Source organism: Sinocyclocheilus grahami, unplaced genomic scaffold, assembly GCF_001515645.1.
Source record: "Sinocyclocheilus grahami isolate Dianchi unplaced genomic scaffold, SAMN03320097.WGS_v1.1 scaffold33.1, whole genome shotgun sequence".
Taxonomy (NCBI): domain Eukaryota; kingdom Metazoa; phylum Chordata; class Actinopteri; order Cypriniformes; family Cyprinidae; genus Sinocyclocheilus; species Sinocyclocheilus grahami.
In genome coordinates, this window is record NW_015505212.1 from 898,163 (window position 1) to 925,974 (window position 27,812).

The window sequence follows — 27,812 nt, forward strand, 5'->3', positions numbered from 1 at the left end:
TGTGTTTTGTGTTCAAGTCTAAAGAGGACCACAGATGTGATGTTTGGAGGGAAGCAGGTGGTGGTGTGTGGATATGGAGAGGTGAGATCATTAGGTGGCAAATGTTGCCAGCTTATAACGGTTTCCTATGAGAACCTCTAGAGAGCTGCATTTAGATCTTCAGGATGTTCTTGGACTTTATGTAAAAGTACACTTGTTCAAATCTGTTTATTTGAAGGACTGATATCTGACATATCCAGTCTTGCAAAATCTAAAAAAGGATTTTTAAATTTAGAAAATGCACGGTAAAGAGTTAAAATAGGAAAATTATTTCATATCTGTCTAATTGGCTAAACCCGAACCATTTTTAGAATGATTTTATTAAATTTTAGAATATTCTATTTCATCTGTCGCTCACTTTTGCTGACCACACCTCCACTCCACTGCTGCATTACTGCAATAATAAACAGATACCAGATATGGCCACTAGAGGACAGAAAACCCCAGGAAATGCCTCTACATGGCTTTCTTTTGCTTTCTAATAATAAAGTCTTAATAGGAATGTTTTTCCAGGAACATCAAAGGATTTTGAATTTGCCCTCAATTGTGTGCTACATACAGTATATATTTTCACAGGTACATTTAACCTTTTTGTTCTGAGTCATTTCTGTAAATCCTGTTGTGTGTAATAAGGTGGGAAAAGGCTGCTGTGCTGCTCTCAAAGCGATGGGCTCCATCGTCTATGTCACTGAGATCGACCCCATCTGTGCCCTACAGGCCTGGTGAGTCACAGCCGCTTTCACTGATTCAGTATTTTCTCAACAGCAGCGATGCCCTTTACATGCCATTATATTACACTTAATGTCATTCTAATGTGTTAATACATTGTGAACCAGCTTTTGAGTGGTGAATGATTCTCCAAGACTGTGTTCAGCATTTTTGCGCGCCTGATTCAAACTATCATGTTCTGCAAGGTTCTCATTCAGAATTCAGTCTCATGCTATTTATTTTTTATTTTTACTCATTAGAAAAGACTAATTTATATTTGTCATCACACAGCATGGATGGCTTTAGGCTGGTTAAACTCAATGAAGTCATCAGACAAGTCGACATTGTCATCACCTGCACAGGTATTTTTGAATCTGATTTTGATTGTAGTAAATTTCAAAGGCTTATTATTCTGATTGACTCTTGATTTAAATGGAAATTTACCCAAAAAAGAAAGTTTTTTCTCTACTTTTTGCATCTTTTTTAAAGTTGAAAGCTGCTGTGCCCATTCTTTGTAATTGCTTGGAAAAAACTAACATACTTTAAAGTTTCTCCTATTGTGTTCCATTAAATTATGACTGAATTTTTATTTTTAGGTGATTTAGGTCATTTAATTTCTGCACTCCCCCTTGCTATTTAAATATTATAACTTTATTTTAATGTATTAAGAATTATTGTTATCATTCTTGTTGTTGTTGTTATAGATTTGATTGTATATTTTAAATAATTACTATTTTAAAAATAAATATTATTTTAATTTAGTTTTTTAATATGATGTTAAAGGCTTTTAGTCAGGCTTTTATTACTATTATTATTATTTATTTTTATTATAGTTTAAGTAATAGTTATTTTAAAAGTAATCATCATTTAAAAAAAATATTATAATAGGTAATGAAGGCTTTTAGTCAAACAATAATAATAATAATTATTATTATTATCATTTTCATTTTTAGTAGTAGTATTATTATATTTTATTATATATTTTAAGTAATTATTTTTAAAATAATTATTTGTAAATTTTTAAAAAATAAATATAAATTTTTTAAACATGTTTTTAAATGAGGTTATGAAGGCTATTTGAGCTATCAGCTAGTGTTTAACAGACACTGCACTGCTGCAGAGTGATACACTGTTATATAACTGAGCACAGTTTATTGCCTGTGTAACTGCATTCTACCTCTCACTGCACTATGCAAATGCACTGATTTTAGTATAGATTGCTCTTCCTAAATTTAATTGCATCTGAGACCCGTATACATTTCAAGTAATTATGCCTGAGCTGCAGTCAGTCTTGAATTTCAATGAAATGTAGTTTGACAAAAGTTCTGATTATAGACGCATTTCTAGCCATTCCTGTAAGATATAGTATGAACAGGACAGTTAAAGAATCAAACCTGAATCACCGTTCAATCTCCAGGCAGCTGTGTTGCTCATGTGGATGAAATTGCTTTCAGTAGTAATTGCATTTTGACTTCTTTGGATTCATTTAGTGGTTCTGTGGGGAAAGACAGGTGGAGAACGAGGGACTTCAGGATTATGTGGCTCTTTGAGTCATTTTAGATCAATTTCTTTCCCGAAGCTCCTTTCATCAACTAAACCAAGAAGCTTTCAGGGTTTCTCATTTGCATTCATCTCACTCTTGTTGTATGTGGTTTCCGTAGGCAATAAAAACGTGGTAGTAAGAGAGTACATGGACCGCATGAAGAACGGCTGTATCGTCTGCAACATGGGCCACTCCAACACTGAGATTGATGTGGTGAGGAAACTGCTCTAACCCATAGTGTATTCTCACGTATGTATGTAAACAAGTGTCTGAAAGTTGACCATCTTCTTCCAACTGTTAAGGCCAGTCTGCGAACCCCCGAACTGACCTGGGAGCGGGTGAGGTCACAGGTGGATCATGTGATCTGGCCAGATGGAAAGAGAATAGTGCTGCTGGCCGAGGTTAGAGAGATTGAAGAGAGATGTTGCTTTAAGACTTTTTAGATTAAAATAAAGCCTGCTATATTTCAAAGTTTTTATTTATTTATTTATTTATTATTATTATTATTTTAATGATCAAAATGACTGATTTTGATACACATCCAATTTTCTCCAAAATGTTTACATTCACTTTCAGCCGACTGTGTTTAAGTGAAAACTTGCATCAAGATGCACTTGTATTGTGCTGAATTGCAAAAAACTGGAGGGAATGTAAAATACATCTTTAAAATGTCTTAATGTGATCATAATTACATTGCGGTGTTATTGATAAACTGTAATAGTTTTTATTAATATTTTGAGTTTGTTTATATTTTCCATTTTAATTTGTTAAATTTTTGGTAAATTTGTAGTGTAGCGTTTGTATTTTTTGGTAGTGTCATTTTTATTTGTTTTATAGTTCTATAGTTATTAGTTCATATTCATTTTTATTTTGGTTTTAGTTCTTTTTGTACTTCAAGTTAAACTAAAATAAAAAATTAAATGAAGCCTTGGCAACTAGCTTTTTTTTATTTTTTAGTTAACGTTTAATTTACTTTAGGTAATGCAATTGTTTTATGGGTTTAGGGTTAATTGTAGATTAAAAAAAAAATTTAAATTAAATGTCTATATATATATATATATATATATATATATATATATTCGTTTTTTATATAGTGTGGCTAAATATCTGGGATGTAGCTTCCTGTGGGCAAGGCAAGTTTAATTTAACCAGTCGGACATTGAACAGGTATTATGAAGGAGATAAAAGAAGTTATGATTAAAATGTAACTGAAAACACAGTTTGTTAGAATTGTAATGTCTTATCAAATCCACATACTGTATATATTTCCAGGGTCGCCTCTTAAACCTGAGCTGCTCCACTGTTCCTACCTTTGTGCTGTCCATCACTGCGACTACCCAGGTGAGACGAGAGTCAAAGAGTGAAAAATGAACACACATGACTTTATTAAATGGATAATGTGCTTTTGTGTGCATGAAAGGAGAATTTGACTTCATGGTCCAATCAGAGAATTGGTTTCTCAGTCTGTGTGCTGTGTGAGAGTATGAACCTCAGGCACTTAAAGTGTGTGTGTCACTGCCTTGCTGTTGTCATGGTGACTGATTTCTTGCTCCTTTTTTCCCCAGGCGCTGGCTCTGATAGAGCTGTACAATGCTCCTGAAGCCCGCTACAAACAGGACGTCTACCTGCTGCCTAAAAAAATGGGTATGATGCATTGATATAAATACATGCACGTGCATTAAAAAATGCCATGTCTAAATGAATGGTTATGCATGACCTGAAACAAACTATTTGAGAGTTCTATGCTGCTTATCTTCCACTAAGACAAGCGTCACATGCAATAAACCCAGGATTTAAGTGAAATCCTCAAATGTTGTCTTAATATTATGGCCGTCTAGGGGTGTAATCATTGTAATTGGTTTAGTCTGCGCCGTGCACGGATGTTTTCAGCCTGTTGAAAGACTCAGTGTTTTCTGCAGCATTAGTCGTAGAGAGTTTAGCCATGTGGGATCCTGCGCAGACCCTGAGGAGCAGGAGACAGCTGAAAATAGGTCATGCTGTCACAAACGGCTGCCACTTCTCCCTCCACGATCTCTCATCCTCTCCACTGCTCTTCAGCTTTTCCTTCCAAACCTTCAGCTGACGCTCACAGACAAAAGATTGAATCCCAAACGGCCTCTTTAAGAGGAGCTGGAGAGTTATGAGTAATTGAATGTAGTCATTTAAAATATGGTCACATTTACATTTGGTCTGTGACATTTTTGAGTTGCGACACTACAGGACTCCATACAATTGGAAATGTTGTGTGAGAGTGAAAAAGTTCTGCAGCAGATTTAACTAGATTATATAATATAAATATGTATACAGGTGCATCTCAATAAATTAGAATGTTGTGGAAAAGTTCATTTATTTCAGTAATTCAACTCAAATTGTGAAACTTGTGTATTAAATAAATTCAATGCACACAGACTGAAGTAGTTTAAGTCTTTGGTTCTTTTAATTGTGATGATTTTGGCTCACATTTAACAAAAACCCACCAATTCACTATCTCAACAAATTAGAATACTTCATAAGACCAATAAAAAAAAACATTTTTAGTGAATTGTTGGCCTTCTGGAAAGTATGTTAGTTTACTGTACATGTACTCAATGCTTGGTAGGGGCTCCTTTTGCTTTAATTACTGCCTCAATTCGGCGTGGCATGGAGGTGATCAGTTTGTGGCACTGCTGAGGTGGTATGGAAGCCCAGGTTTCTTTGACAGTGGCCTTCAGCTCATCTGAATTTTTTGGTCTCTTGTTTCTCATTTTCCTCTTGACAATACCAAGATTCTCTATGGGGTTCAGGTCTGGTGAGTTTGCTGGCCAGTCAAGCACACCAACACCAGGGTCATTTAACCAACTTTTGGTGCTTTCGGCAGTGTGGGCAGGTGCCAAATCCTGCGGGAAAATGAAATCAGATATATATATATATATATATATATATATATATATATATATATATATACTTAAAGATTCAGCTTTGATCTCAGGAATAAATAATGTTTTAAAATATATTCAAATATAAATAGTTATTTCAATTTATAATAATATTCCACAATATTACTATTATATACATACAGTGGGGCAAAAAAGTATTTAGTCAGCCACCAATTGTGCAAGTTCTCCCACTTAAAAAGATGAGAGAGGCCTGTAATTTTCATCTCATCTTTTTAAGTGGGAGAACTTGCACAATTGGTGGCTGACTAAATACTTTTTTTCCCCACTGTATATATATAGTTTGCTATTTCGTTTTTTCTATTTTTGAATATACCACCGTGGTTCAACACTCCAGTAGGTGCTAAAAATTGTCACTGAAATATGGTGCCAAATTCTAAATATTAAATCAAAATGTGACTTTTCTTGATGCACGATGTTTAAAATGTGCTTTAAAAAATGCCAATCTGCTTTTTCTGCAGATGAGTACGTGGCCAGCCTTCATCTCCCCACTTTTGATGCACATTTGACTGAACTATCTGATGAACAGGCCAAATACCTCGGCCTGAACAAGAATGGACCCTTTAAGCCAAACTACTACAGGTCAGCGGCCGCATGATAAGTCTTTGATTAAAAACTCCTGTCTTTTATTATGTTTAACAATTGCTTGCAATGTTTCATTTTTAGGTACTAGACCCATTCACAGATGGGAAACGAAGACTAAAGAAATTACCAAGACTCCATAATTCATACAAACTAAGGCGAGACAGAGCTGTGTGTGTCAGCCTGCATTTGGAGGGGAGGGAGAAGCCCTGATCTGATTGGTTGGGGGTGAGGGGCATGGCTAATTATCGGTACGGCAGTGTTTATTTATTTTACGCTAGAATAACATAGCTAACCTTTTATGAGCTGCTACTGCCAGTGGTGCAACCTAGCGACGTTTTCATGGAAATTTCACCATTTCATATTTTCTTAGCTTCATGTGTTAGTTCTATGTAATCCATTTAGATATATTTTATTGTTTAATTTTAAATTCCGGTAAAGACAAGAAAAACAATGTTCGATCATACCTGATAATTTGGTCATGGACATGCCACGTTGTCCTGTTCTCAAGTTTCTAAATGTGTTTTTTTTGTTGTATGTAATATGGGGGTGGGACAGAATTACGGTCGGGTGCAGGGGTTCGAATCGTTCTTTTAGTTGATCACACGATTCAAATTTTGTTGTTTATTTTTTAAAACTTGTATTAATTTTTACAGCAAATTTGAACATTTTTGCGCTCTCGGTTCTAAATAAAAACTGTTGAACTTTTACTGGACTGTGAACTATTCGGGGGCAGGGCTTATCCTCTCTGTTCACTCAGACTGGAATCTTATTGGCTGAGGATTTAGCATTTCAAATTTCCTTTTCAAACGCAACACGCTCTTTCCACACTGTTTCCAAGAACACCAGTATTGATGTTTGAGATTGAAACGCTCAAACTGTGCGTGATCTATCCAAGATATTGCTAAAACTCGTCAGGCTGCGTAATCACAGGGGTGTATATTAAAATACATGATTTTTTTACTTTTTCTTCTGCCATCATCTTTTTTTCCTATGATCTCATCCTCTTGTCATTATAAAAATAAGCAATTAAATGTTATAAGATACTCTAATGTACTATGAAATTTAATGAACCCCTTGTTTTATATACTGTGAAGTAGAGTCTATATCAATGAGATACCAAATGTACAGTTAATCCGGTACCGAGTTTCTTTCCAGGTCCTCTCCAGATTTAGTCTAGAACACAGTGGGAGAGAAATGTGTGTGAACTGAAGCCAAGACCAACTGTGTACTCATTACAGAGGATAGTTTTGCTGTTTGCAGGCCTGTAGAGCAAAAGCTGCCTTTGTGACTTGGATATTCAAATATAATAAAATTGGGACCTTTATTTTACTACACTTCTGAAAATCTTTATGGCAGATATTTATCTTCTCTTTGCCATCTGTGTTTGTCATAAAGGGAATCAAAATGACCTTGTCCGTTTCCTGTTTAATGTGGCATCACTTTCCTTCGCTCAGGACCGTCTCACATGGATGTCTGTTAATGATGAGTTGTCAACAATGTTTAAATATTGCAAGTGATGGTAGATGAGCAATAATCTGTAATCTTGAAAAATAAAAATCACAAATGTAAAAATTTTTTGCTGGTATTACCGGCTGCACTCGAATTTTTATTTAATTAAGTAGGCTATCATATACATGTTTGACTTGATTGTTTGTAGATGTGTATGTGTGTGTTTTTTAATAGCCTACCAGAAAAAAATTTAAAATAAAGAGCACAAATAATTCCCTATTTTACATTAAAATTAAAAAAGTAGAATTTTTTTTTCTGTTTGAATAGTTATTTTTATATTTTCTCTCTTCATTTTGTTTTCGTAATTTTTATTAGTTATTGGGTTATATTTTAATTACATTTTATATTGTATTAATGTTTTTAGTTAAGTAATCACGTTAATAAAAATGAGAAATGTCTTTTTAAATATTTACAATATATATTTTTAATGTAATTTTTTTTATATTCCAATTAATGATTTTTTTATTATTATTATTATACGTTTTTATGCTTTTGCTTTTAATGATCTGTAATAACCCTGGCTTGAATATTCATGATGTCCAACCTTTTGAAGGTTTGAGGAGGAGACTGGGTGCTCCGCTTCTGCTGGCCTGTCATTTCAAGTTTAATTTAGAATCAGGATCCTTTAGGAGATTTTAAATATGGGCATCCAAGTGAAATGTGTTAAATGAAACTGTTATGATGCCTTTAGGGAAAAAAATCTCAAATTTGATCTTAACTGAATATAAGGTATTTTAATGCTATTCTTGGTGTGCTTAGTCTCTGTATATTCCTGGACACTGAGGTCATGTAATTGGACAGTGTAAACAGTGGGTGTTTATTCTGGACACATGATGGTTTGAGATGTAAGAACAGCTGCTGTTGTCACTCACACCTTCAGGTTACTTGTACAAACACACAAATACTGAGAGCCACTGTCTGTTGTTTTGACCTGTTACGAATGACTATCCTCAAGTTCAAGCCTTCCCTGATGCTAAGTACGGATACTAATCATGTTTAATAATTTGCTAAAAGTGTAATATGATCAACATTGCAGTGGTTAAGACTATATTTTTCATATTTCTATCTCAGATGTTCTGTGAATGTCTGAACAAGATAAAGCAAAATAATATGATGCGCTACTACTCCTTGGCCGGAAGTTCACCCTGGTTACAGACCACGCACCCCTTCAGTGGATGGCCCGTGCTAAGGACACCAATGCCAGGGTGATTCGATGGTTCCTCGAGCTCCAGGAGTTCCACTTCGTGGGGCGTCATCGGGCTGGAGCCGCGAGCGCCAATGCTGATGGTCTCTCTCGGATCTGGGCAGCTTTTGTAGGTCTCTCAGGCCCCCCCCCCCCCCCCCCCCCTATATATATATATATAATGTATGTAATGTTATTAAAACAGTTTCATAGGCATATACTTAAAATTAAATTTTTAAGTTGTAAATTTTTATAAATATATGCATTAAGACTTTTCCAAAATAAATGGTAAACGTCGCCTATATATTTAAGTGATTTTCATAGAACATCAACTACAAAAAAAATATTTTATTTTTATAAAAACAACCCCTGGGAAGCTGTTTACAGCAATTACAATGAACATTTATTAAAATTAGTACATTCTGAGTGAAATCATTTGTAAGTAGTAGCACCTGCATATTTGTGGTCAAGTGCGGTGTGGGCGTGGCTCGCCGCGAGTGTTACGTCAAACCACGCCCTCATCGACGATCAGCAGCCAATCAGAGTGGCGGGGACGGATATTATTCTGAATTTGTTCTGAATCCAGCAGCGTCTGTTCCAGTGTGACAGTGTATTTCCGTGCGGCGAGCAGCTCCTCAGCCTGACAGATGCAGCAGCAGACCGACGACATGGAGGTACCTTTACTTAATGATTCTAACAGTAACAGACAGAAGTCTCTGGCTCAAGAGAGGGATGGGTTCAGCCATCCGCAGAAGGATTCGGAGGTAATCCGAGCGCACTGACAGTTTGCAGGGGTAGAGGGGCGTGTGTGTGTAAGGTGGCTTGTTGCTGGGGGCTTTAAATGCCTCGAGTTGTTATTTTAGAAACATGCATGGCGCTAAAAATACCTTCTCTTTAGGAATTTGATCCAGTGTGACCGGCTGATGGTGTTATAGAGGATATAGACATGCGTTTCATGTGCATGCATTTGAAGGGTAAATATGAAGGATGCATTTGTTTCTGTCTTAAATTCCCACTTCTTGCACAGTATATGGATATATGCACATGCGCATATAAAATGCTGAGCATGTATGCATTTGGCTCATTTCATTTACAGTAGGCCTACATGTGTATTCCTCACATTAACCCCTCAAATGTCAGTGGGCACAAATTCCTATGCATTATAATATGTAATGTAAACCAGTTATTTAATAAGCTTGATATTAGCCTGATGTTATGGAATATATATTGTTATATTGGGAGTTAAGGGGTCAATAATATACAATCTGCTGCAGATTTATTTATTTATTTTCATATACATTTATTTAAAAGAAGCAGTTGTCTGTCTGTCTATCTATCTATCTATCACCTGGAGTTGAATTTATTTGTAATATACAATCTGTTGGTGAATTTTTGAAAAGAAAATCTGTCTGTATCTATTTATCTATCTATGAATGAACTGAATTGGAGTGGTAAAGACTGCACAGTGCACACTATAATGCAATCATTGCTCTCTCCCATATGAACTTATTATTTATTCAGTCATTAAAAATAAAACTAGCAAATGCATATTTGATTCTCTTCTTGGCACAGCACAGCCCAGATTCAATCTTCAAGGTTCAAGGACAGTAACACATATTGTGCTGTGAATACATCCAGCCTAGTGAAGTTATGGTAATGAATTCCTTGTCCATGATCGTTAAGCATATTAAATGTTTTTTTTGTTTGTTTGAGGAATTCGAGCGTGTTTTACTCCTGCAGCAGATTTTTTTTTGACGGTGATGGGGAGGTGGTTTGAATGTACACAAAATGCCTCAAAATGATGTGCATGGCTGGAGTTATTACGAGGAGTGAAACTCAAAGGTCATATATGTGAGTGATCTGTCATTAAACCAGAATATGCTGGATCTAAAGCTCTGTGCTTGGTCTTATGGTATGAGCATGGTAATATTGGTGATGAATTATTGCATCTGGCTGCATTAAATGAGTTATGAATATTAAATGGTGAATATTGACTGGATCTTTTGGCATTTGGTCCATTAGCTCCGTGCTGGCACAGGGCACATTGTGCATGCGCGGTTTTGAGCTTTACAGATTTACAGATTAGTCCAGTTTGTTTCATAGGATAGAAAGGCATGCAACTCTTGTTCAGTTCATATTTAAACATGATTAAAAAAAAATGGTGTATGGATAATCAAGTAAACCCAAGTTGCTTCATATTCATCTTGAAATATTACTAACAATGTAAAATTTACGGTGGAGCGAACTACAGACCATGCATACTGCATTTTCTAAAATAATTACCTTTTTACATTTTATTGTTAAAATATATTTTTTAATATATGGAAAATGTGAGCAGAGTACAGTTACAAACTCTTCATCTCCCAAGTTTGTAGGCAGCATTGTCCCAAAAAGCATGTACAGGTGCAAACTTACAAAATCCACAAAAAAATACAGCATCAAGTCACCCTAGACATGCTATTTAGTGTGTACTATAATTGGAGATGCATTAATCCTAATGTCACATACTATTTTATAATGTATAGTATACAAATTACCAATTCTAAATTAAATTTAAAAATGAGAGAAAATTTGAAAAAGAAAATAAAAAGTAAGAAAAAACAAATTCTAAAATGCAAAATACTTGATATATACTCTAAGAGCAAGTGTTGTGATCCTACACAGTTTTGCTTCCAAAATTAATTTTAAGCATGTTTATATATAACTGCCCATCATATATCATATGATATGAAAGATATTTTGTCTTGTTTTCTAGTAATATATATATTACTAGAAAACAAGACAAAATATCTTTATTTGCAGTGCATCTTCACACAACACACTTACTCAGAGGGTTTTGTGCTAGAATTGCATTGTTTAAAAGTGAGGAATAGCTTGGAGTCCTAGTGGCATGGACGTGCTGAAACAGAGAGACGGCTGATTAACTGAACATTTCCACCTGTGTCTGAGAGAGAACAGAAATAAACCATCAGCAAAGTTGCACTGTTCTCTCTCCGTGAGAAAAGGAGAACTTTAATGAATGTTTATGCAGTTACAGTGTGTGTGTGTTTGTGTGTATAGCCTCAGGCTTTACCCTGCCTGCTGTGTGCACAGTCTCACCTCACCAGCCCTCTCCATCTCTCTCTGTGTGTCTGCCATGGCACTGCAGCCCTACAAAATGGAAGAAATCCAAGAGGCTGGATCACCATGTTAGCTTTAGCGTGCTCATGTGTGCTGTACATCTGTGTTGATTGTGAAGCAACTGCAAATTATGTGTTGAAGGAGTCTCTTACCAGACACGTTTACACTTTTAAAAGTTTTCTGCCATCCAAAGGGCTCATATTTTTTTTATAATTTTCCCCTTGTGTCCACTTATAATGTAACATTGCAATTTTCCACTCTCTCTCAGACACTCAGATTTTATGCTGCCGCGCCTTAAAGGAATAATACACCCAAAAAGGAAAATTGGCTTAAAATGTACTCACCCTCAGGCCATCCAAGATGTAGATGAGTTTATTTGTTTCATCAGAACAGATTTAGAGAAATGTAGCATTACAACACTTGCTCACCAATGGATCCTCTGCAGTGAATGGGTGACGTCAGAATGAGAGTCCAAACAGCTGATAAAAACATCACAGTAATCCACACCACTCCAGTCCATCAATTAGCATTTTGTGGTGTGAAAAGCAGCATATTTGTAATAAATTCATCATTAAGAATCTTTAACTTCAAATCAATAAATAAGAGTCATTTATCCATAATATTGCTGTCTCCAGTGAAAAAGTTGTCTTGTGTGAATCAGAAGAGAAATATTCACAGATCAAGCAACATTTACAGGCAAAAACAGTTCTAAACAAATACGGGGGTGGATTTGGACAACAGAGGGTGGACTTTTTCACTTTAAGAAGCATTATAATGATTTCTGGACTTTGGCCATTTTGGACAGAAGCAACGGTTTAAAGTTAAAACTCCTTAATGATGGATTTGTTTCTTACAAGCACACAGCTTTTCGTTTCACAAGATGTTAAGTGATGGACTGGAGTGGTGTGGATTACTTGTGGATTATTGTGATGTTTTTATCAGCTGTTTAGACTCTCATTCTGACGGCACCCATTCACTGCAGAGGATCCATTGGTGAGCAAGTGATGAAATGCTAAATTTCTCCAAATCTGTTCCGATGAAGAAACGGACTCATTTACATATTTGATGGCCTGAGAGTGAGCAAATTTTCATTTTAGGATGAACGATTCCTTTAAAGACGAATATGTAACCTCTTCACATCTGAGATGAGAAATGTATGCAAGCAAATGTTTCAGAATCTTAGATCTCATAAAATCAAGGAAATTTTGATTCCTCCTGATGTGACTTTAATAAAACGCATCAGTCCCATCAGAATTCCACTGTGAAGCCTTCAGTGTCAGATGAACGACCTCAGTGCTTTAATTTTACACAAGCCTTCCACTGAAAAGACTTGAGGCAAATGTTTTACCAATTTTCAGAGGGAGGTTTGTACAGTAATTTGCATTCAGTCCCCCACTTGTATATGTGGTTGAATAACATTTTTGACTGAAAGAGAAGAGAGGTCACTGAAGTGAACGAGTGTTTTGATGTGTGCCACCCCTCTCATGGGTATTTGAGCAACACAAATCCGGACTAATCTTTCTCACATGTCAGAATGGGAGGTGGTAGAAGAATGGCAGGAATGATTAAGAGATATAATTCTTCTGTGCTCTGCTCTCAGTGAAGGGCCGGAGGTGGATGGAGTTGAGTATGGAGGAACAGAGGGCATATGTCATGAGACTGCTGGATGCTCTGGAGGTCACCGATCGAGACAAGAGACTCAAAGTAGCCCGAGCCATCCTCTATTTGGCACAAGGTATGAATATAATACATACAACCAAAATGCAATGGGTGAAACTCATGAAACCAGTCGACAGCATGTCATATTTCACCCCAAATCAAGAAATAAAAAAGTAACCAAATATATTGTGAAATTAAATCTGTTTTAGGATCATTATTTTGCAATTTCAATGTATTTATTTTTTGAGTACATATCTATAATTTATTATATTTTGATAATTATTAAACGCATTTCTCCTAGTTCTCACTACTTTAATAATGATGTATTATTTAATTTGTGATTACATTTTTAGAACTGCCCATAATTTATGCAAATGTATGCATTTTAAAATATTTTAAAAAGATAGAAATATATAAAACAATAAAGTATGACTATTGCAAAAATGAGAATCATTATTGAGTGTTTTTAAATGTACTTTTGGACTTTAATAATTGGCATGAAAATGTCTGAATTTTGTCATTTTTTTAATTTAATTAATTTGTAGTACTGCTTTTATGCATATTTAAATTTTATTAAAAACAATGTATGGCAATATTTGTTTTTAGTAAAAAAAAAAAAAAATTATATATTTAATAAAAATAAAATATGAATCATTGAGCATTATGGTCATGAGAATTTGGACATAAACATGCTGAATTGACATGAAAATAATTGTAAAAAATCCTTAAAATAGTGTTTTCTTAAGCAAAATATAATTTCTTCTTTTTTCTTACGTATGTGTGTTCAGGTGTGTTTGATGAGTGCGACACAGAAACTGATGTCCTCTACTGGTCCCGACACAACGTCTTCCTCCTCTACGACATGGGTATCTTCACGGCTCTGCTGGAGCTCCTCAGCATGGAAATAGAGTGAGTGTTTTCATTTCCCAAAATGCCTCAGTCTCTGTGTGGAGATCTTTGACTGAGGGCAGACCATCTGCTGCAGGGCGAGGACAGACAGGCGAAGGGTGAGATACTGAAAAGACGGGCAGAGACTGAATCTCTACTGTTTAACAGTGCTGCTATTTTTATTCTCCTTCTCCTGAGGGAGCAGGTTAGAAACGGCTCAGTCATGGCTGTGTGTGTGTGTGTGTGTGTGAAACAGTTGTGTATTTCTGTGGATCTCCTGGGTGCTGTACTAATGAGACAAACGGCTTTCTCTTTTCTGTTTCTTAATGCCCGGTGTGTACGGTAGCAGCTGCCTAGGCGGCACAGCGAGCCACTTCTCCATTTCTTTAATTACCCTCATTAAGTACACTTTCATGTTAAGAGGTATTTTTATTCTATTCAGGGAGTGATATCAGTGAAATCAGATATCACTCTTATTATTGCACATACTGTACCAACATAAAAATTAATGTGCAAAAACTACTCCGAACACATTAGCAACCACGTAGCAATGGCCTGGCAATCATTCATTATACCCTAGGATTGTGGTAGCAACTTCTGCATGGGTAAGTGCAATTAAGAAAATGTGAAAGCCTGGCGTATTTTCCAGAAAATTAGTCGTACCTGACTATAAGTCACACCAGGTCAAAATTGTGTTGTTAAGAGAAAAAACATTGCATTGGCGTAAGTCACATTTTATTATTACATTCAGAAAAAAATTTAAAATTATCAAAATGTTCTATAAACATGTATTTTAGTTCTCCTCACTACACAACAAATCCTTTCAATGTAACTGTATATAGAGCAGAACAGGAATGACAAACAAAGTATAAAACAAACATAAATTATTGTGGCATTCAGTATTCAGTATATGCTGTTATAGATTTTAATATTTTTGCTATTATTTTAATTCTATTTTTTTTTTTTTCATTTTTGTATATATATTTTTTTGGTATTCATTTTTATTTAAGTTTAACTTTTTTGTACATCAAGTTAAATTTTAAAATAAAATGAAAATGAGAAATGTTTCCTTGACAACTAGCTGAAATAAAAAAAGTATTTTTAAAAATATTTTATTTTACTTCGGTTAACATTTATTTTATTTAAAGTAACAGATTTTTTTATGGTTTTAGATTTATTTAACTATAATAATGAATATAGTATTCATTATAAACAACATTTATTACAAACAACAAAACTGAAAAGCCAAACTGAAACTACTGGTGTGTGGGAAATGCGTTATTAAAATAAATGCTGCACGTTTTGCATGCTTCACGTTAATTATATTAATGTGAAGCATGCAAAACATGATATTAGTCAACATTATATAAGTCACTTTGGAATATTAGTTGCAGTTGTAGATGATTAAAAAAACATGACATTTATTCCAGAAAATATAATAGTTTGCATTTAATATATGAAACATTATATTTCGGTTCATCGTATTATTATTTTGTGTGCTTGACATTAATTGCATTATATAATCTCTTTGGACTTTGGACTCAGGATTATATGTCACTGTGGAATAGAAATCACAGCACATTAAAAAAAAGTGACATATATTCCAGAAAATACAGTTAACATTTAATAAATGAAACATTGTATTTTACTTCATCATATTCTTATGAAGGTAATATAAGCACCATACTTTAAAAGCAAGATCAAAAAGGCCCAGTTCTTTTGTGTATCCATCTCGTACCTGCTGTCATCTCTCCATAATTAGGCCATTCTTTATTTCCTGCATCAGCACCCTCTCTCTCTCTCCATTTGCTCCCACACTCTTGTGTTAAAAAGAGCCACAGAGTGGTCTGTCTGTGATCTGCCTGGCCACCATGCCTCTCCTCTTTCAAGCCCCTGCCTGGGGGATTTAATGTCTTTGTACATGGTCTCATCCACTCACACAACAGAACTGCTCTCAGGGAGACCGTACTGCTGCCTCTCTGCCTCTTCTGTGGTTTACTGTGGCGTAATTTGCACAATTAGCCCTCCAGCTTCTCTGAGTATTGATTCATATTCAGCTGAGCACATCTGATTCAAATGATCAGGGTTTTGGTTTACACGCTAGTATTTGTACTGAATACAAGGGATTGGACTGCATGGCTTGTTTCCCCCTCAAAAACTAATTTGTATTGTATTTTGTGGAATGATAAAAGTTGGCTGGTTGCAATGAGTCTTTTACAGTGTTATTTTAGTATCATTACCATATTATTATTATTATTTTTTTATCAGTATTTTGAATTAGATTTATTCTAGAATTATTTATTTTTCTGTTTTCATTTTAATTTTAGTTAAAGTTTTAGTAATCTTGTTTTTGTCATTTTAATTAGTTTTGGGATTTTTAAATAAATAGGTCTGTGCAGTTTTTATTAATTTTTATTTAAGTTTTAGTTGTAGTTATTTTTTACAATTAGTTTCTTTTTGTTAACATTAGGTAACTTCATTGCTTAAACTAAGAATAGAAAATACTTTAAAATAAATCTTAGTTTATATTAATAATTATATTAATTAATTTATTAATACATTATTCAATCAAAAGTTGTATGTTCATATTATTTAATGGATCTGAGCTAATGTGAAATACCAATGAACAGCTGTATTTTTATTAACTAACATTAACAAAGATGAATAAAAACTGTTAGTTAATGCATTAACTAATGGGACCTTATTGTAAAGTGTTTCCATTATTTTAGTACATCAAGTTAAACTAAATTAAAATGACAAATTTTGCCTTACCAACTACCTGAAATAAAATTTGGTTTAAATATTTTATTTAATTTCAGATAACATTAAGTTTTTTTTTTATGGTTTTAGTTTTGGTTAACTGTGATACCCCTGGTCCTTTGACACAGATGTATTTATATTTTGAGTTAGTATTTTTCCTTTTTTCTCCAGTAATAACCAGGCATGCAGCAGTGCGGTGAGAAAACCAGCCATTTCTCTGGCAGACAGCACTGAACTCAGGTAAGATGCCCACTGGGACTAATTTAGTTTTTTTTTTCTCTGATAGAAAATTCTATATACTGTATATAACACACACACACACACACACACAATCAGTCAGATTGGAAGTAAAGGCGTTTGCATTATGTCCTGAAGGGTTCTTCTGAGCATCATGTATCTGATGGTTGAGACCATTCGTGTGGAAATGGAGGGTGACAGTCCTGAGAGGAAGGCAGCCAGAGAGGCCTTCAAAACAGAGTTGGGTGAGAGACTGTGAGAGAGCTGCTGTGTGTCCTTTAGTCTTTACAGATACAGAGTATAGTGTGTGTGTGTGTGTGTGTATTTGCAGTGGTTGGCTGTTGACCTTCTCTATGGCACAGTGATTAACCTCCCTCCTCCTCTCAGGTTCACCCCTTTATAACGGAGAGCCCTTTGCCCTCCTCCTCTTCACCATGGTAACCAAGTTCTGCAGCATGAATGCGCCCCATTTCCCAATGAAGAAAGTGCTGCTCTTACTGTGGAAGACCATACTGGTCAGTCTCAATATACAATCATCAGAATCACATATGCTTCATTTTAGATAAGTAATTTTGATTCTAGCCTGTTCCATATTTGTATTCTATTCTATTCTATTCCACAGATAATTGACAGCTTATTCTATGCTATTCTGTTATACTACATAATATTATATTTTAATCCATTCAATTTCATATACAGATTTCAGTGTTACTACACTCTATGTGTGGCGGCACTTCCCCCTGGGAGAAATATATATGTATATAATGTAAATATTAAATAGCAGACGGGCTTATTGAAAGTGCAAATTCATTCTCTGCCAGCAGGAGGCGCTTTAAGAGCGGCAGAAACAGCGGTTTCCCCCGGTAACTGCTGTAATCAAAACAGTGCTGCGCTCACAAACTCTACTTTATCAGGCATTAAAGGAAACATTAAATGATGACAAAAGTTTTCTGAAGACAATCGGTTCCCTTCAAAAAAAGATACATTTATATAAAAACGTCCGTGCCGCGTTGTGATTTTGAAATGTACAGTGCTCATGTTTATTCAACGAAGTCAAAGCCTTTTGGAAAATCTATTTGTGGCGGTCAGTGTTGATATTGTGGCGGGCCACCACAAATAAATCAATGTATGGAAATGTATTCCTTGAATTAAACTTCTGTACTGTCATTCTTTTCTCTTTCATTCCATACAATACAATCACTTCTATTCTATTCTACACTACTGTTAAAAAGCGTGGGTTCAGTAAGATGTATTACATTTTACAAAAATTTTATTTTTTTAATATATTGAAATACAAACAGTTATTTTAAATTCTAATAATATTTCACAATATTGCAGTTTTTAATGTATTTTTAATCAAATAAATGCATAAGACATTAAAACATTTTTTTTTAAATCTTGCCAACCCCAAAGTTTTATTCAGGATTGATTGAAGATTTAATTATATTCTATTTTCTTTCATTATGCTACATTTCATTCCATAGAATAATTGCTGCTGATTGTATTCTACCAGATAAAGAGAGGCCTTTTTGGATATTTCAGAATTTAAACACTGTGTTTATCATGGGCTCTTTCAACTGTAAATCAGGCAGCTATTTATGTGCCTATAGTACTCTGTCCATTGATTTCTGCATGTTTGTGCACCTCAGTTCACTCTGGGAGGTTTCGAGGAGCTGCAGGAGATGAAGGTGAGAATGAGAGAACTTTTGAGCCTGCCACCGCTCCCTGAGGACAGCATTAAGGTGGTGCGAAACATGCGGGCCGCATCTCCTCCTGCCTCGGCCATGGAGCTCATCGAGCAACAGCAGCAGCAGAAGAGAGGACGCAGGAGTCGTCGGGTATGAGAAACACTCATGCAAATGACTTTCAAAGCAGTTGCAGTTGCACTAGCAGAAACCACGTGTAGAAGAAATACATGAACTGTGCCAGTATGAGAACACACAACCTCTCATGCGTATAAACCTATACACTCAGTGTATGAAATACAAAGCATGCACACAAAAAAATCTGATCTGTGCTACCTATTACACAGCCCTGCATCTTGAAAAATTAATTCAATTTGATGCTGAGTTAAAAAATATCAACAAAACTTTCAATGTACAGTTTTTTTCCCCACAAAATAAGAATAAAGATTTTTCAGATTATAGGCTATTTTTATATAATCACTGCCATTCAGTAAGATTTTTAATGTTTTTTTTAAAAAAGTCTCTTATGCTCATCAAAGCTACATTTATTTGATCAAAAATACTGAAAAAACAGTAATATTGCCAAATGTTATTACAATTTAAAATAATGTTTTTCTATTTTAACATACTTTGAAATATGCAAAAATCTGTGATGCAAAGCTGAATTTTCAGTATCATTACTCCAGTATACAGCGTCACATGATCCTTCAGAAATCATCCAATATGCTGATTTATTATCGCTGCTTAATATTTGCTGCTTAAGATTTTTTGGAGCTTGTGATACTTTTTTTCAGGATTCTTTGATGTATAAAAAGTTAAAAAGAACAACATTTATTCAAAATAGAAATATTTTCTATTTAAGTCTTTACTGTCACCTTTTATCAATTTAACACATTCTTGTTGAATAAAAGTATTAATTTCTTTCAAAAAAAGAAAGAAAAAAATGTACTAACCCCAGACTTTTGAACTGTAGTGTATATTGCTACAAAATATTTCTGTTGTAAATAAATGCTGCTTTTTTAAACTTTTTATTCATCAAAGAATCCTGAAAAACTCACAGGTTCCAAAAAATATCAGCATATTAGAATGATTTCTGAAGGGTCATGTGACACTGATGACTGGAGTAATCGCATCACAGGAATATAATAATATAAGGAATAAATGTGCAAGTATATTAAAATAGAAAAACGTTATTTTAAATTGCAGTAATATTTTACATATTTGCTGTTTTTTTTTCTGTATTCTTGATCAAATAAATGTAGTCTTGATGAGCATAAGAAACTTATTTTAAAAAAAACATTAAAAATCTTACTGTTCCCAAACTTTGAATGGCAGTGTATATGTATCAGCTTTAATGCACTTCTCAAAATAAAATAAAAAACATTCAAAAGTTTTAATGATAAAAAGTAGTATTCAAAATGTGTTATTTAATTTACAATCTGCTACAGGATAAGTGGTAGTAATATCTTCAGAATCATTCAAACATGTGAAAATCGAAAAATAGTTGTAACCTGGCTCAGAGGACGAGAGGAATCATGTTTTTGTGGCAGTTTTTCTGGTTATTAAGGGATAATACAAGACTTCTACACCTTATAAATGGTTGTTGAAAGATGCTACGAAATGCATCAGATTTTGTAGTTTTGTAGCGAAACCGCCACTATTTTTGAAATCAACAGCCCAAAATTAGTATGCAACAGTGTTGGATTTCATTCAGTGAATATGATGCAGGGCGGTGTTATATGAATATGACAGCCCACCCAGCCTGCAAAACTTGCACAAGCTTTAAAATAAACACACAAAAGGGACTATATGACACACTTTTGTCCTTAAAGACAACCGAACATTGCAACGGTGATGTCACAATGAGAGTGAAATGCAGCAGAGCACCGATTGGCCAGTCAACATTGTGGACCAATCACAGCAGGTTTTTGACCTTTCTCCTTCCTGTCTCACTCTGTCTCTATAAGTTTTCTGTAACACTTTCTCCTCAACTCTCCCTCTTCTCTGCCCTTTTTTCTCTGGGTTTTGGTTTTCCTGTTGGCTCATCCCCGTCTCTTCCTTGTGTCCCTACAGAGTGCCTTTGTTGATAGCTTGGAAGGAGACAGTCCATATGCCAAGAAACAGGTCTTTACCCCAAACCCCTTTTATGCATTATCTTTGTTGTGGGCTGGCCTTGCACTCCTCCACTCTCTTTTCCTTCACAGCAATTTGTTTTTCCTTTGAAACTTGATTTGGGGAAGGGTTCTGAGAGATACAGCTGACCATGGACATTAGCAAGACTCTCTATCTCCTCTTATCTTTCCATTTGCACATCTTTCCACATATTCTCAGTCAACGAGACCCACATAGACACACTCTGGCTCCAACTAGCTAGCAGAATGGCTTCTTCTCATAGGCAACCAATCACAGCTGAGTCACCTCTGCTCATGGTACTGTCCACAGACACACTCATACATTGACTGCACTGGAACAAACGATGACGCTCCACTAATGCACCTCATGCCTGATGCTTGCTCTGAATCTTGCCATTCATGTGTTTGCACAACACTAGGGATGTGAAGAACTTGTTTTTTTTGTGCCTTTTGTTGAACTGAATCTGCATAGGAATGTTAAAAAAGGAGCTGCGGTGTTGTATCTGGAATGTGTGAGTCCCCAAAATTGGATTGAAAGTTTTTGTGATGCTTATCATTTGCAGGTTTATAGAACGGTAAGTTTCAGCGATAAGCTCTTAAGCATTGGATGGGGAAAATAATCTGAAGGCTAAAATACCAGAAGAATGTGTGGGGGGAAAAAAACTAAACCCTGATATGAGTCTTGTTCATTCAAAAAAGTTTCAATTTGGTCTGTTCAGAAAAAATGAAAGAATAAAACCAAATCTCATTCACACCATATAAATGATATTTTAAAATCTTAAAGGGATAGTCCACACAAAAATAAATCATCATTTACTCATCCTCAAGTTGTTCCGAACCTCCATGAATTTCTTTCTGCTGTTGAATGCAAAAAGATATTTTGAAGAATGTTGGTAACCAAACAGTTGGTATCCATTGACTTCCATAATATTTGTTTTCTATACTATGTAAGTCAATGGCTACCAGCAGCTGTTTGGTTACCAACATATAGGTTTGGAACAGCATGAGGATGAGTAAATGATGACAGAATGTTCGTTTTTGGGTGAACTATCACTTTAATTATGAATTTGGTCTTTCTTAATGAGACTCCGTATCAGGGTCCAGAGTAATATATACATTTGCAACTTGATCTTAAACTCTTTCTCCCTCTCTTGCAGCCCCTGGTCAAGCAGGACAGCCTAGACACTTACAACGAACGGGACCCTTTCAAAAACGATGATGCACGGGATGAGGAAGATGACCCAGAGGATGTGGACAGTGGCATCGAGGGAGAGGTCGACCCTCTCGACAGAGATGTTATTATCCAACCGCCACCACCACCACCACCACTGCGGCCGCCAACGGAGAGAGTGTCCTTCCCCAAGGGACTGCCATGGGCTCCCAAAGTCAGGTAGCGAACAAGGTCTTCATCAAATGTGATGCCCATAAACTGTACTAATTTGACTCTGACTTGTTTTCAGAGATTTGTTGTTTTGCAATCAGTACAAGCAATTTTTTGTAAATAAAGCTCAGGGAGGCAATAACGTTTGGAGTCGGTAAGTCTCATATGCTCATCAAGGCTGCATTTATGTAATTAAAAATACAGTAAATACAGGAATATTGTGACATTATTCCAACTTAAAATAGCTGTTTTCGATTTTAATATATTTGAAAATGTAATTCATTTCTGTGATGCAAAGCTGAATTTTCAGCATCATTACTCCAGTCTTCAGTGTCACATGATCCTTCAGAAATCATTCTAATATGCTGATTTGGTGGTACTAACAACGTTGCAAACAGTTGTTCTGCTTAATGTTTTTGTGAAAACCACGATTAATCTTTTTTCAGGATTCTTTGATAAATAGAAAGTTAATTTTTTTTTAAACATTCCAAATGTCTTTTTTGTCCACTTAATGCATCCTTGCTGAATATTAATTTCTTAAAAAAAAAAAAAATCATGCTGACCCCAAACTTGTAGTGACCTGTCTAACTGCCTACAAAAATCTTCTACAGCTCCTGTGCTGGAAACAGGCTGATTTTAGGACTGCAGAACCTCCGACATAAATAATGCATATTTATAGGCAGAGACAAATGAACAGGGAGAAACACAGAGGAAGAAAAAGAGATGAATTTGCAACAGCGAAAGCTGTGACATTCACATTTGATCAAATCCTCTTGATAATTCAAAGAGCCACGCAGTACAGTATTTACCTCTGTGGCTTCTTTACCTGTGAATTGTAACACTGTGCTGAGCTCCACTGCTGCATGCAGGTGAGGGAGGGGGTGTTGCAGCAGTTTAAAGAGGTTAGTCCAAAAACGATGAAGGGACACATTTATGCTGCTGTTTTTGATAAGTTTAAGCAGCTGTATGTTGGTAGCAGTCCTGTCCTAAACTGAGAAAAGGCTAAAATAAGTCTGTTTATGTCCGAGCCAACTTATCATGTTGTTAAAAAAGTAATTCCCCTTTTCCTCCCACAGAGAGAAAGACATCGAGCACTTTCTGGAGACCAGCAGAAATAAATTTATCGGCTTTACCTTGGGAAAGTGAGTCTCTGATCAATTCTCCCGGGCTAAAACTCAGCTACTGATGTTCTGAATCTATGATAAATGATAATACAGGTCACCTTCATTATCATTAAATCAATAAACGCACTGCTGTCTCTGGTTCACACTGTATATTCTTTCATTCTAATGCTGCTTTACAGTGACACTGACACTTTGGTTGGGCTACCCAGGCCCATACATGAGAGTGTAAAGACTTTGAAACAGGTAAGCATGGAAACATTTTTGTTTTCTAATATTCTAGTTTTCTTCTAGACAGCTGGATGAGTAACAAAACATATTCAAACATCATATGCATGAATACTAAATGCTAAAGCATTCTCTCATGCTTTAAATGTTTTTCCCTTTTAAGTGAAAGTGAAGTGACATGTGGCCAAGTATGGTGACCCATACTTGGAATTAGTGCTCTGCATTTACCCATCCAAAGTGCACACACACAGCAGTGAACACACACAAACCGTGAACACACACCCGGAGCAGTGGGCAGCCATTTATGCTGCGGCGCCCGGGGAGCAGTTGGGGGTTCGGTGCCTTGCTCAAGGGCACCTCAGTCGTGGTATTGAAGGTGGAAGAGAGCGCTGTACATTCACTCCCCCCACCGACAATCCCTGCCGGTACGAGACTCGAACCCACAGCCTTTGGGTTATGAGTCCGACTCTCTAACCATTAGTCCCCCCTTTTATTGATACTCAATAAGTGGATAATACTGTATATCTGTCAGATTCACCTGCTGTTGAGCCACAGATATGCATTGACGTGAATCCTGTGGTCTAATGCATGCTCTATTGGGGCTCTTTCAGCCAATCACAGTTTAGATATCCGTCCTCGTTCACCATGGCAATTCTCTCTCTCTCACCCCTTCTCTCTCAAGCACAAGTATGTCTCCATAGCGGAGGTCCAGATCAAGAGAGAGGAGGAGCTGCAGCAGTGTCCCATGACTATGGTAAGTGACTCAGTTTTGCTGTTCTTCTGCGTGTATTACTGGTTCATTAAGCTGTCAGTCAGAATCGCCTCTTTTGATTGGCCAGGGGGAGGAGGAGGTGGAGGAAACACCTGCAGAGATTCTATATTTGGGAATGTTGCCTAGTCTCTCTCAGTATGTAGTAAGTGTCTTCATCTTTTTACACACTCAGATACTTGTGAATATAGCTCAAGCTTTCCAGAAGAATAGTTGTATTATTTCTTTCTGAAAATATTTCGCAGCAAAACACTATAGGCAAAAACTGTTTTTTTTTGTTTTTTTTGATGCACTGGCCAATTTTGGACCGTTTGGCTTTTCAAAACATGTTGTTTCAGACGAGTGGAAAGAAAACCTCCAAAATACAATTTTAAGTGTTTAATTTATTGAAATGTATCTGTTTGCATCTGTAGATTTCAGTTACAGTACTAAATTAAACTAAAGGCCGTTTTCTCCAAAAATATTTTATTCCCAATAAACATTTTTTCGGACTATTAACCAGGGTTATTATAATTAACTAAAACTGAAACTACGATAAAAAAGTTAATTACTTGAATAAAATAAGTGTTAGCTAAAATGTAAAAAAATATTTCAGTTAGTTGCCAAAGTAACATTTCTCATTTTAATTTAGTTAAACTTGTTGTACTAAAATAAAGACTATATAGACATATTTTTAAAAAAAATACTAAAAATGACAAAACACAACAAGATTACTAAAATGTTAACTAAATTGAAAATTAAAATGTAAAGTATAAAAATTTCAAAATATTAATAAAAACTAGTACAAAAATAGTATCACAAAGATACTAAAGTAACTAATATGTTCTGCTTTATGTAGTGAGTAATGACAAAAAGAGAACTCCCCTCTGTAAATATCTGACTTTAATGTGTCAACAAAATGAAACAAGAATTTTGAACCTGGCTTTATGCAATATTCAGGTTTCTGTTCTGGAAATCTATGCAAATGAGTGCATATATTTACTTAGACAGTCTCTCATTTGCATATATGTAATCAATCAACTTGGGAAATGTATCTCGTAGGTTTTTTTACTTGCCGTATTAACCTGGGGTGTCCTGCCTTAATTCTAAATGCTAACATTAATAATTTTAAAACATTGCAAATTCATGCTGGCATAAAATTATATTTTTGGCCAAAAACATGCATTTAATACTTGTGATGGAGGTATCAGAAGGTTCTATGCAAGACATAATCGTGAAACTGCTCTGAAAAAATTATATGCTTCCCAATATTGGATTATGCATTACATCTGGTAATGGTGTAGTGGTTAATGCATGCAACTCTCCAGACAAACCTGGTAGGAATGTTGCACTAATGTTAGTCTCTTTGTAGATTGCTCTACTGAAGCTGCTTCTGGCTGCAGCTCCAACCTCCAAAGCAAAGACAGACTCTATCAACATCCTAGCTGACGTTCTGCCGGAGGAGATGCCGTAAGTCTACGCACAAATGCACATACAGCAGAGACACTGCGTTTGATGTGTGCATGTCGCATGAAAAGAGCAGTGCGCTTTGTTTTAGATGCACAGCAACAATTTCCCGTGTTTGTATTTGGAACAGAATCACCGTCCTCCAGAGCATGAAGCTGGGCATTGATGTGAACAGACACAAGGAGATTATCGTCAAAGCGATTGCAGCTCTCCTGCTACTGCTGCTCAAACACTTCAAACTCAACCACATATACCAGGTCAGACTCTCTTTATTTGCCATTCCTCTCTCTGCTTGTGTCTCTGTGATGTCTTTGGCTGAACTGACCCTGCGCTCTGCTGATAGGCTCGCTGCCAAAGCACCATTCATCACAAGACAACGAAAGAGAGAGAGACAACAATGAGACAAGCACTTAAACTAAAAAAGGATACTCTAAATGCATAAAAAAGAAAGACAAATCTGCCATATTTAAAAGTAAATCTGATCTTCTACAGCTGGACTCATGTACTGAGCCATCTCCACTTCAGTAGTGCTTACATTCACCAAACTTTACAATTTTATTTCTTATTTATATTCTGAAGATTTATGGGTCAACTTTAAAGGGGTTCAAGTATCAAAATAATAGTTTAATACAGCTTACATTTTTTTCCATGTGTTAGAATGTTTCCTGTTTAATGTTACTTTTTTCTAAGCAAAAAAATAAAATGACTATCATACATGTTTACCATGATTTACAGACGACACCCAGTAAACTTTCATTAAGTGTAACAATAGTTTATATACCAAAAAATCTTGTCAGGCATATTTTAGAACAAGAATCATTACATGACATTAAATCAGGATCACACTGAAGTTACTATTTAATTATAATTTTAAATCTTTACTAATCTTTTCCACTATCCTTCAAAGCACTAGGATTTTCCTATTTGTCAGCTAATACAATTCAGTATGATGACATTATCTTTTATTTATTGTAATGCGTACGGGTCAGAATAAATATGTTGTTTAATTTTTATATAAAAGCTGTTTTTTCATATATATTTGCCTGATTTTATATAACATTTTATTCCTAATAACACATTTTTTTTCTTTTTTCTGGCTGTTGACATAAAAATAATGTGATAAAAATGAGATATCCATTCTTTAAAAACCAATTTTCAGATTTATGCTTTGGAAATGTAATGCATATTTAATTAGATAAAACCTTGTTTGCATTCAAACATAACATTTTAGCAAACTTAAGTTTGTTAAACTTTGCAAACTTGTCTCATATGCTAAAAAATCTCAGAATTTCTCTCCTCATACATCAAATTATTTTAAAATATTAGCAGAGGACGAGAACAAAATGTTCTAAAGCCTGATGTGATTCATCAGTTTAGACTAATCCTGTATGATGAGCATGACAAATTATGTTTTAAGTGGCGCCCTCTATTGGTGGAGAATAGAAGTTGTAAAAAATAGCACTGCAGTGGGAACCGTTTGTTTGCTCATTAAAGGGGTCATATGATGCGATTTCAAGTTTTCCTTTCTCTTTGGAGTGTTACAAGCTGATTGTGCATAGATAAGATCCCTGAAGTTGCAAAGACTAAAGTCTCAAAACCAAAGAGATATTCTTTATCAAAGTTAAGACTCTGCCACGCCCCCCTAAAATGGCTCGTTCTAACACGCCCCCACATATCTACCTCACTATGTGGAAATATTTGCATAATGCCGCCCAAATGTGCACGCAAAGAAAGAAGGCGTGGTTTCAGTAACCGCAGTTAGTGTTGAAGCAGCATGTCAGGGAGACGCTGTGTGTTTCTAGGTGAAAGTGAAAGCACTACCGAAAGTAGATGCATTTAGGAATCTTTAAGATCACTTACAACAGAACAGCAATGCATTTTATAGA

General features: G+C 35.4%; 2 protein-coding genes across 2 annotated transcripts in view; both read left to right on the top strand.

Annotated features, from left to right (window-relative positions):
- Window positions 1–7,141, top strand: part of LOC107579442 (putative adenosylhomocysteinase 3) — a 42,463-nt gene extending 35,322 nt beyond the window's left edge. The window contains exons 9-17 of the mRNA XM_016265279.1: window positions 18–81; window positions 673–761; window positions 1,039–1,109; window positions 2,409–2,503; window positions 2,593–2,691; window positions 3,563–3,631; window positions 3,856–3,934; window positions 5,685–5,805; window positions 5,890–7,141. Coding sequence (XP_016120765.1) covers window positions 18–81; window positions 673–761; window positions 1,039–1,109; window positions 2,409–2,503; window positions 2,593–2,691; window positions 3,563–3,631; window positions 3,856–3,934; window positions 5,685–5,805; window positions 5,890–5,896 — 694 coding nt within the window. The 3' untranslated portion in view covers window positions 5,897–7,141. The remainder of the gene's footprint in view (window positions 1–17; window positions 82–672; window positions 762–1,038; window positions 1,110–2,408; window positions 2,504–2,592; window positions 2,692–3,562; window positions 3,632–3,855; window positions 3,935–5,684; window positions 5,806–5,889) is intronic.
- Window positions 7,142–12,793: 5,652 nt separating this feature from the next.
- strip2 (striatin interacting protein 2) overlaps window positions 12,794–27,812 on the top strand; it is a 19,207-nt gene continuing 4,188 nt past the window's right edge. Inside the window, exons 1-13 of the mRNA XM_016265190.1 lie at window positions 12,794–13,355; window positions 14,068–14,188; window positions 17,099–17,167; window positions 17,303–17,409; window positions 17,552–17,679; window positions 18,814–19,002; window positions 22,139–22,371; window positions 23,439–23,504; window positions 23,666–23,729; window positions 24,394–24,465; window positions 24,551–24,625; window positions 25,832–25,929; window positions 26,057–26,183. Coding sequence (XP_016120676.1) covers window positions 13,238–13,355; window positions 14,068–14,188; window positions 17,099–17,167; window positions 17,303–17,409; window positions 17,552–17,679; window positions 18,814–19,002; window positions 22,139–22,371; window positions 23,439–23,504; window positions 23,666–23,729; window positions 24,394–24,465; window positions 24,551–24,625; window positions 25,832–25,929; window positions 26,057–26,183 — 1,467 coding nt within the window. The 5' untranslated portion in view covers window positions 12,794–13,237. The remainder of the gene's footprint in view (window positions 13,356–14,067; window positions 14,189–17,098; window positions 17,168–17,302; window positions 17,410–17,551; window positions 17,680–18,813; window positions 19,003–22,138; window positions 22,372–23,438; window positions 23,505–23,665; window positions 23,730–24,393; window positions 24,466–24,550; window positions 24,626–25,831; window positions 25,930–26,056; window positions 26,184–27,812) is intronic.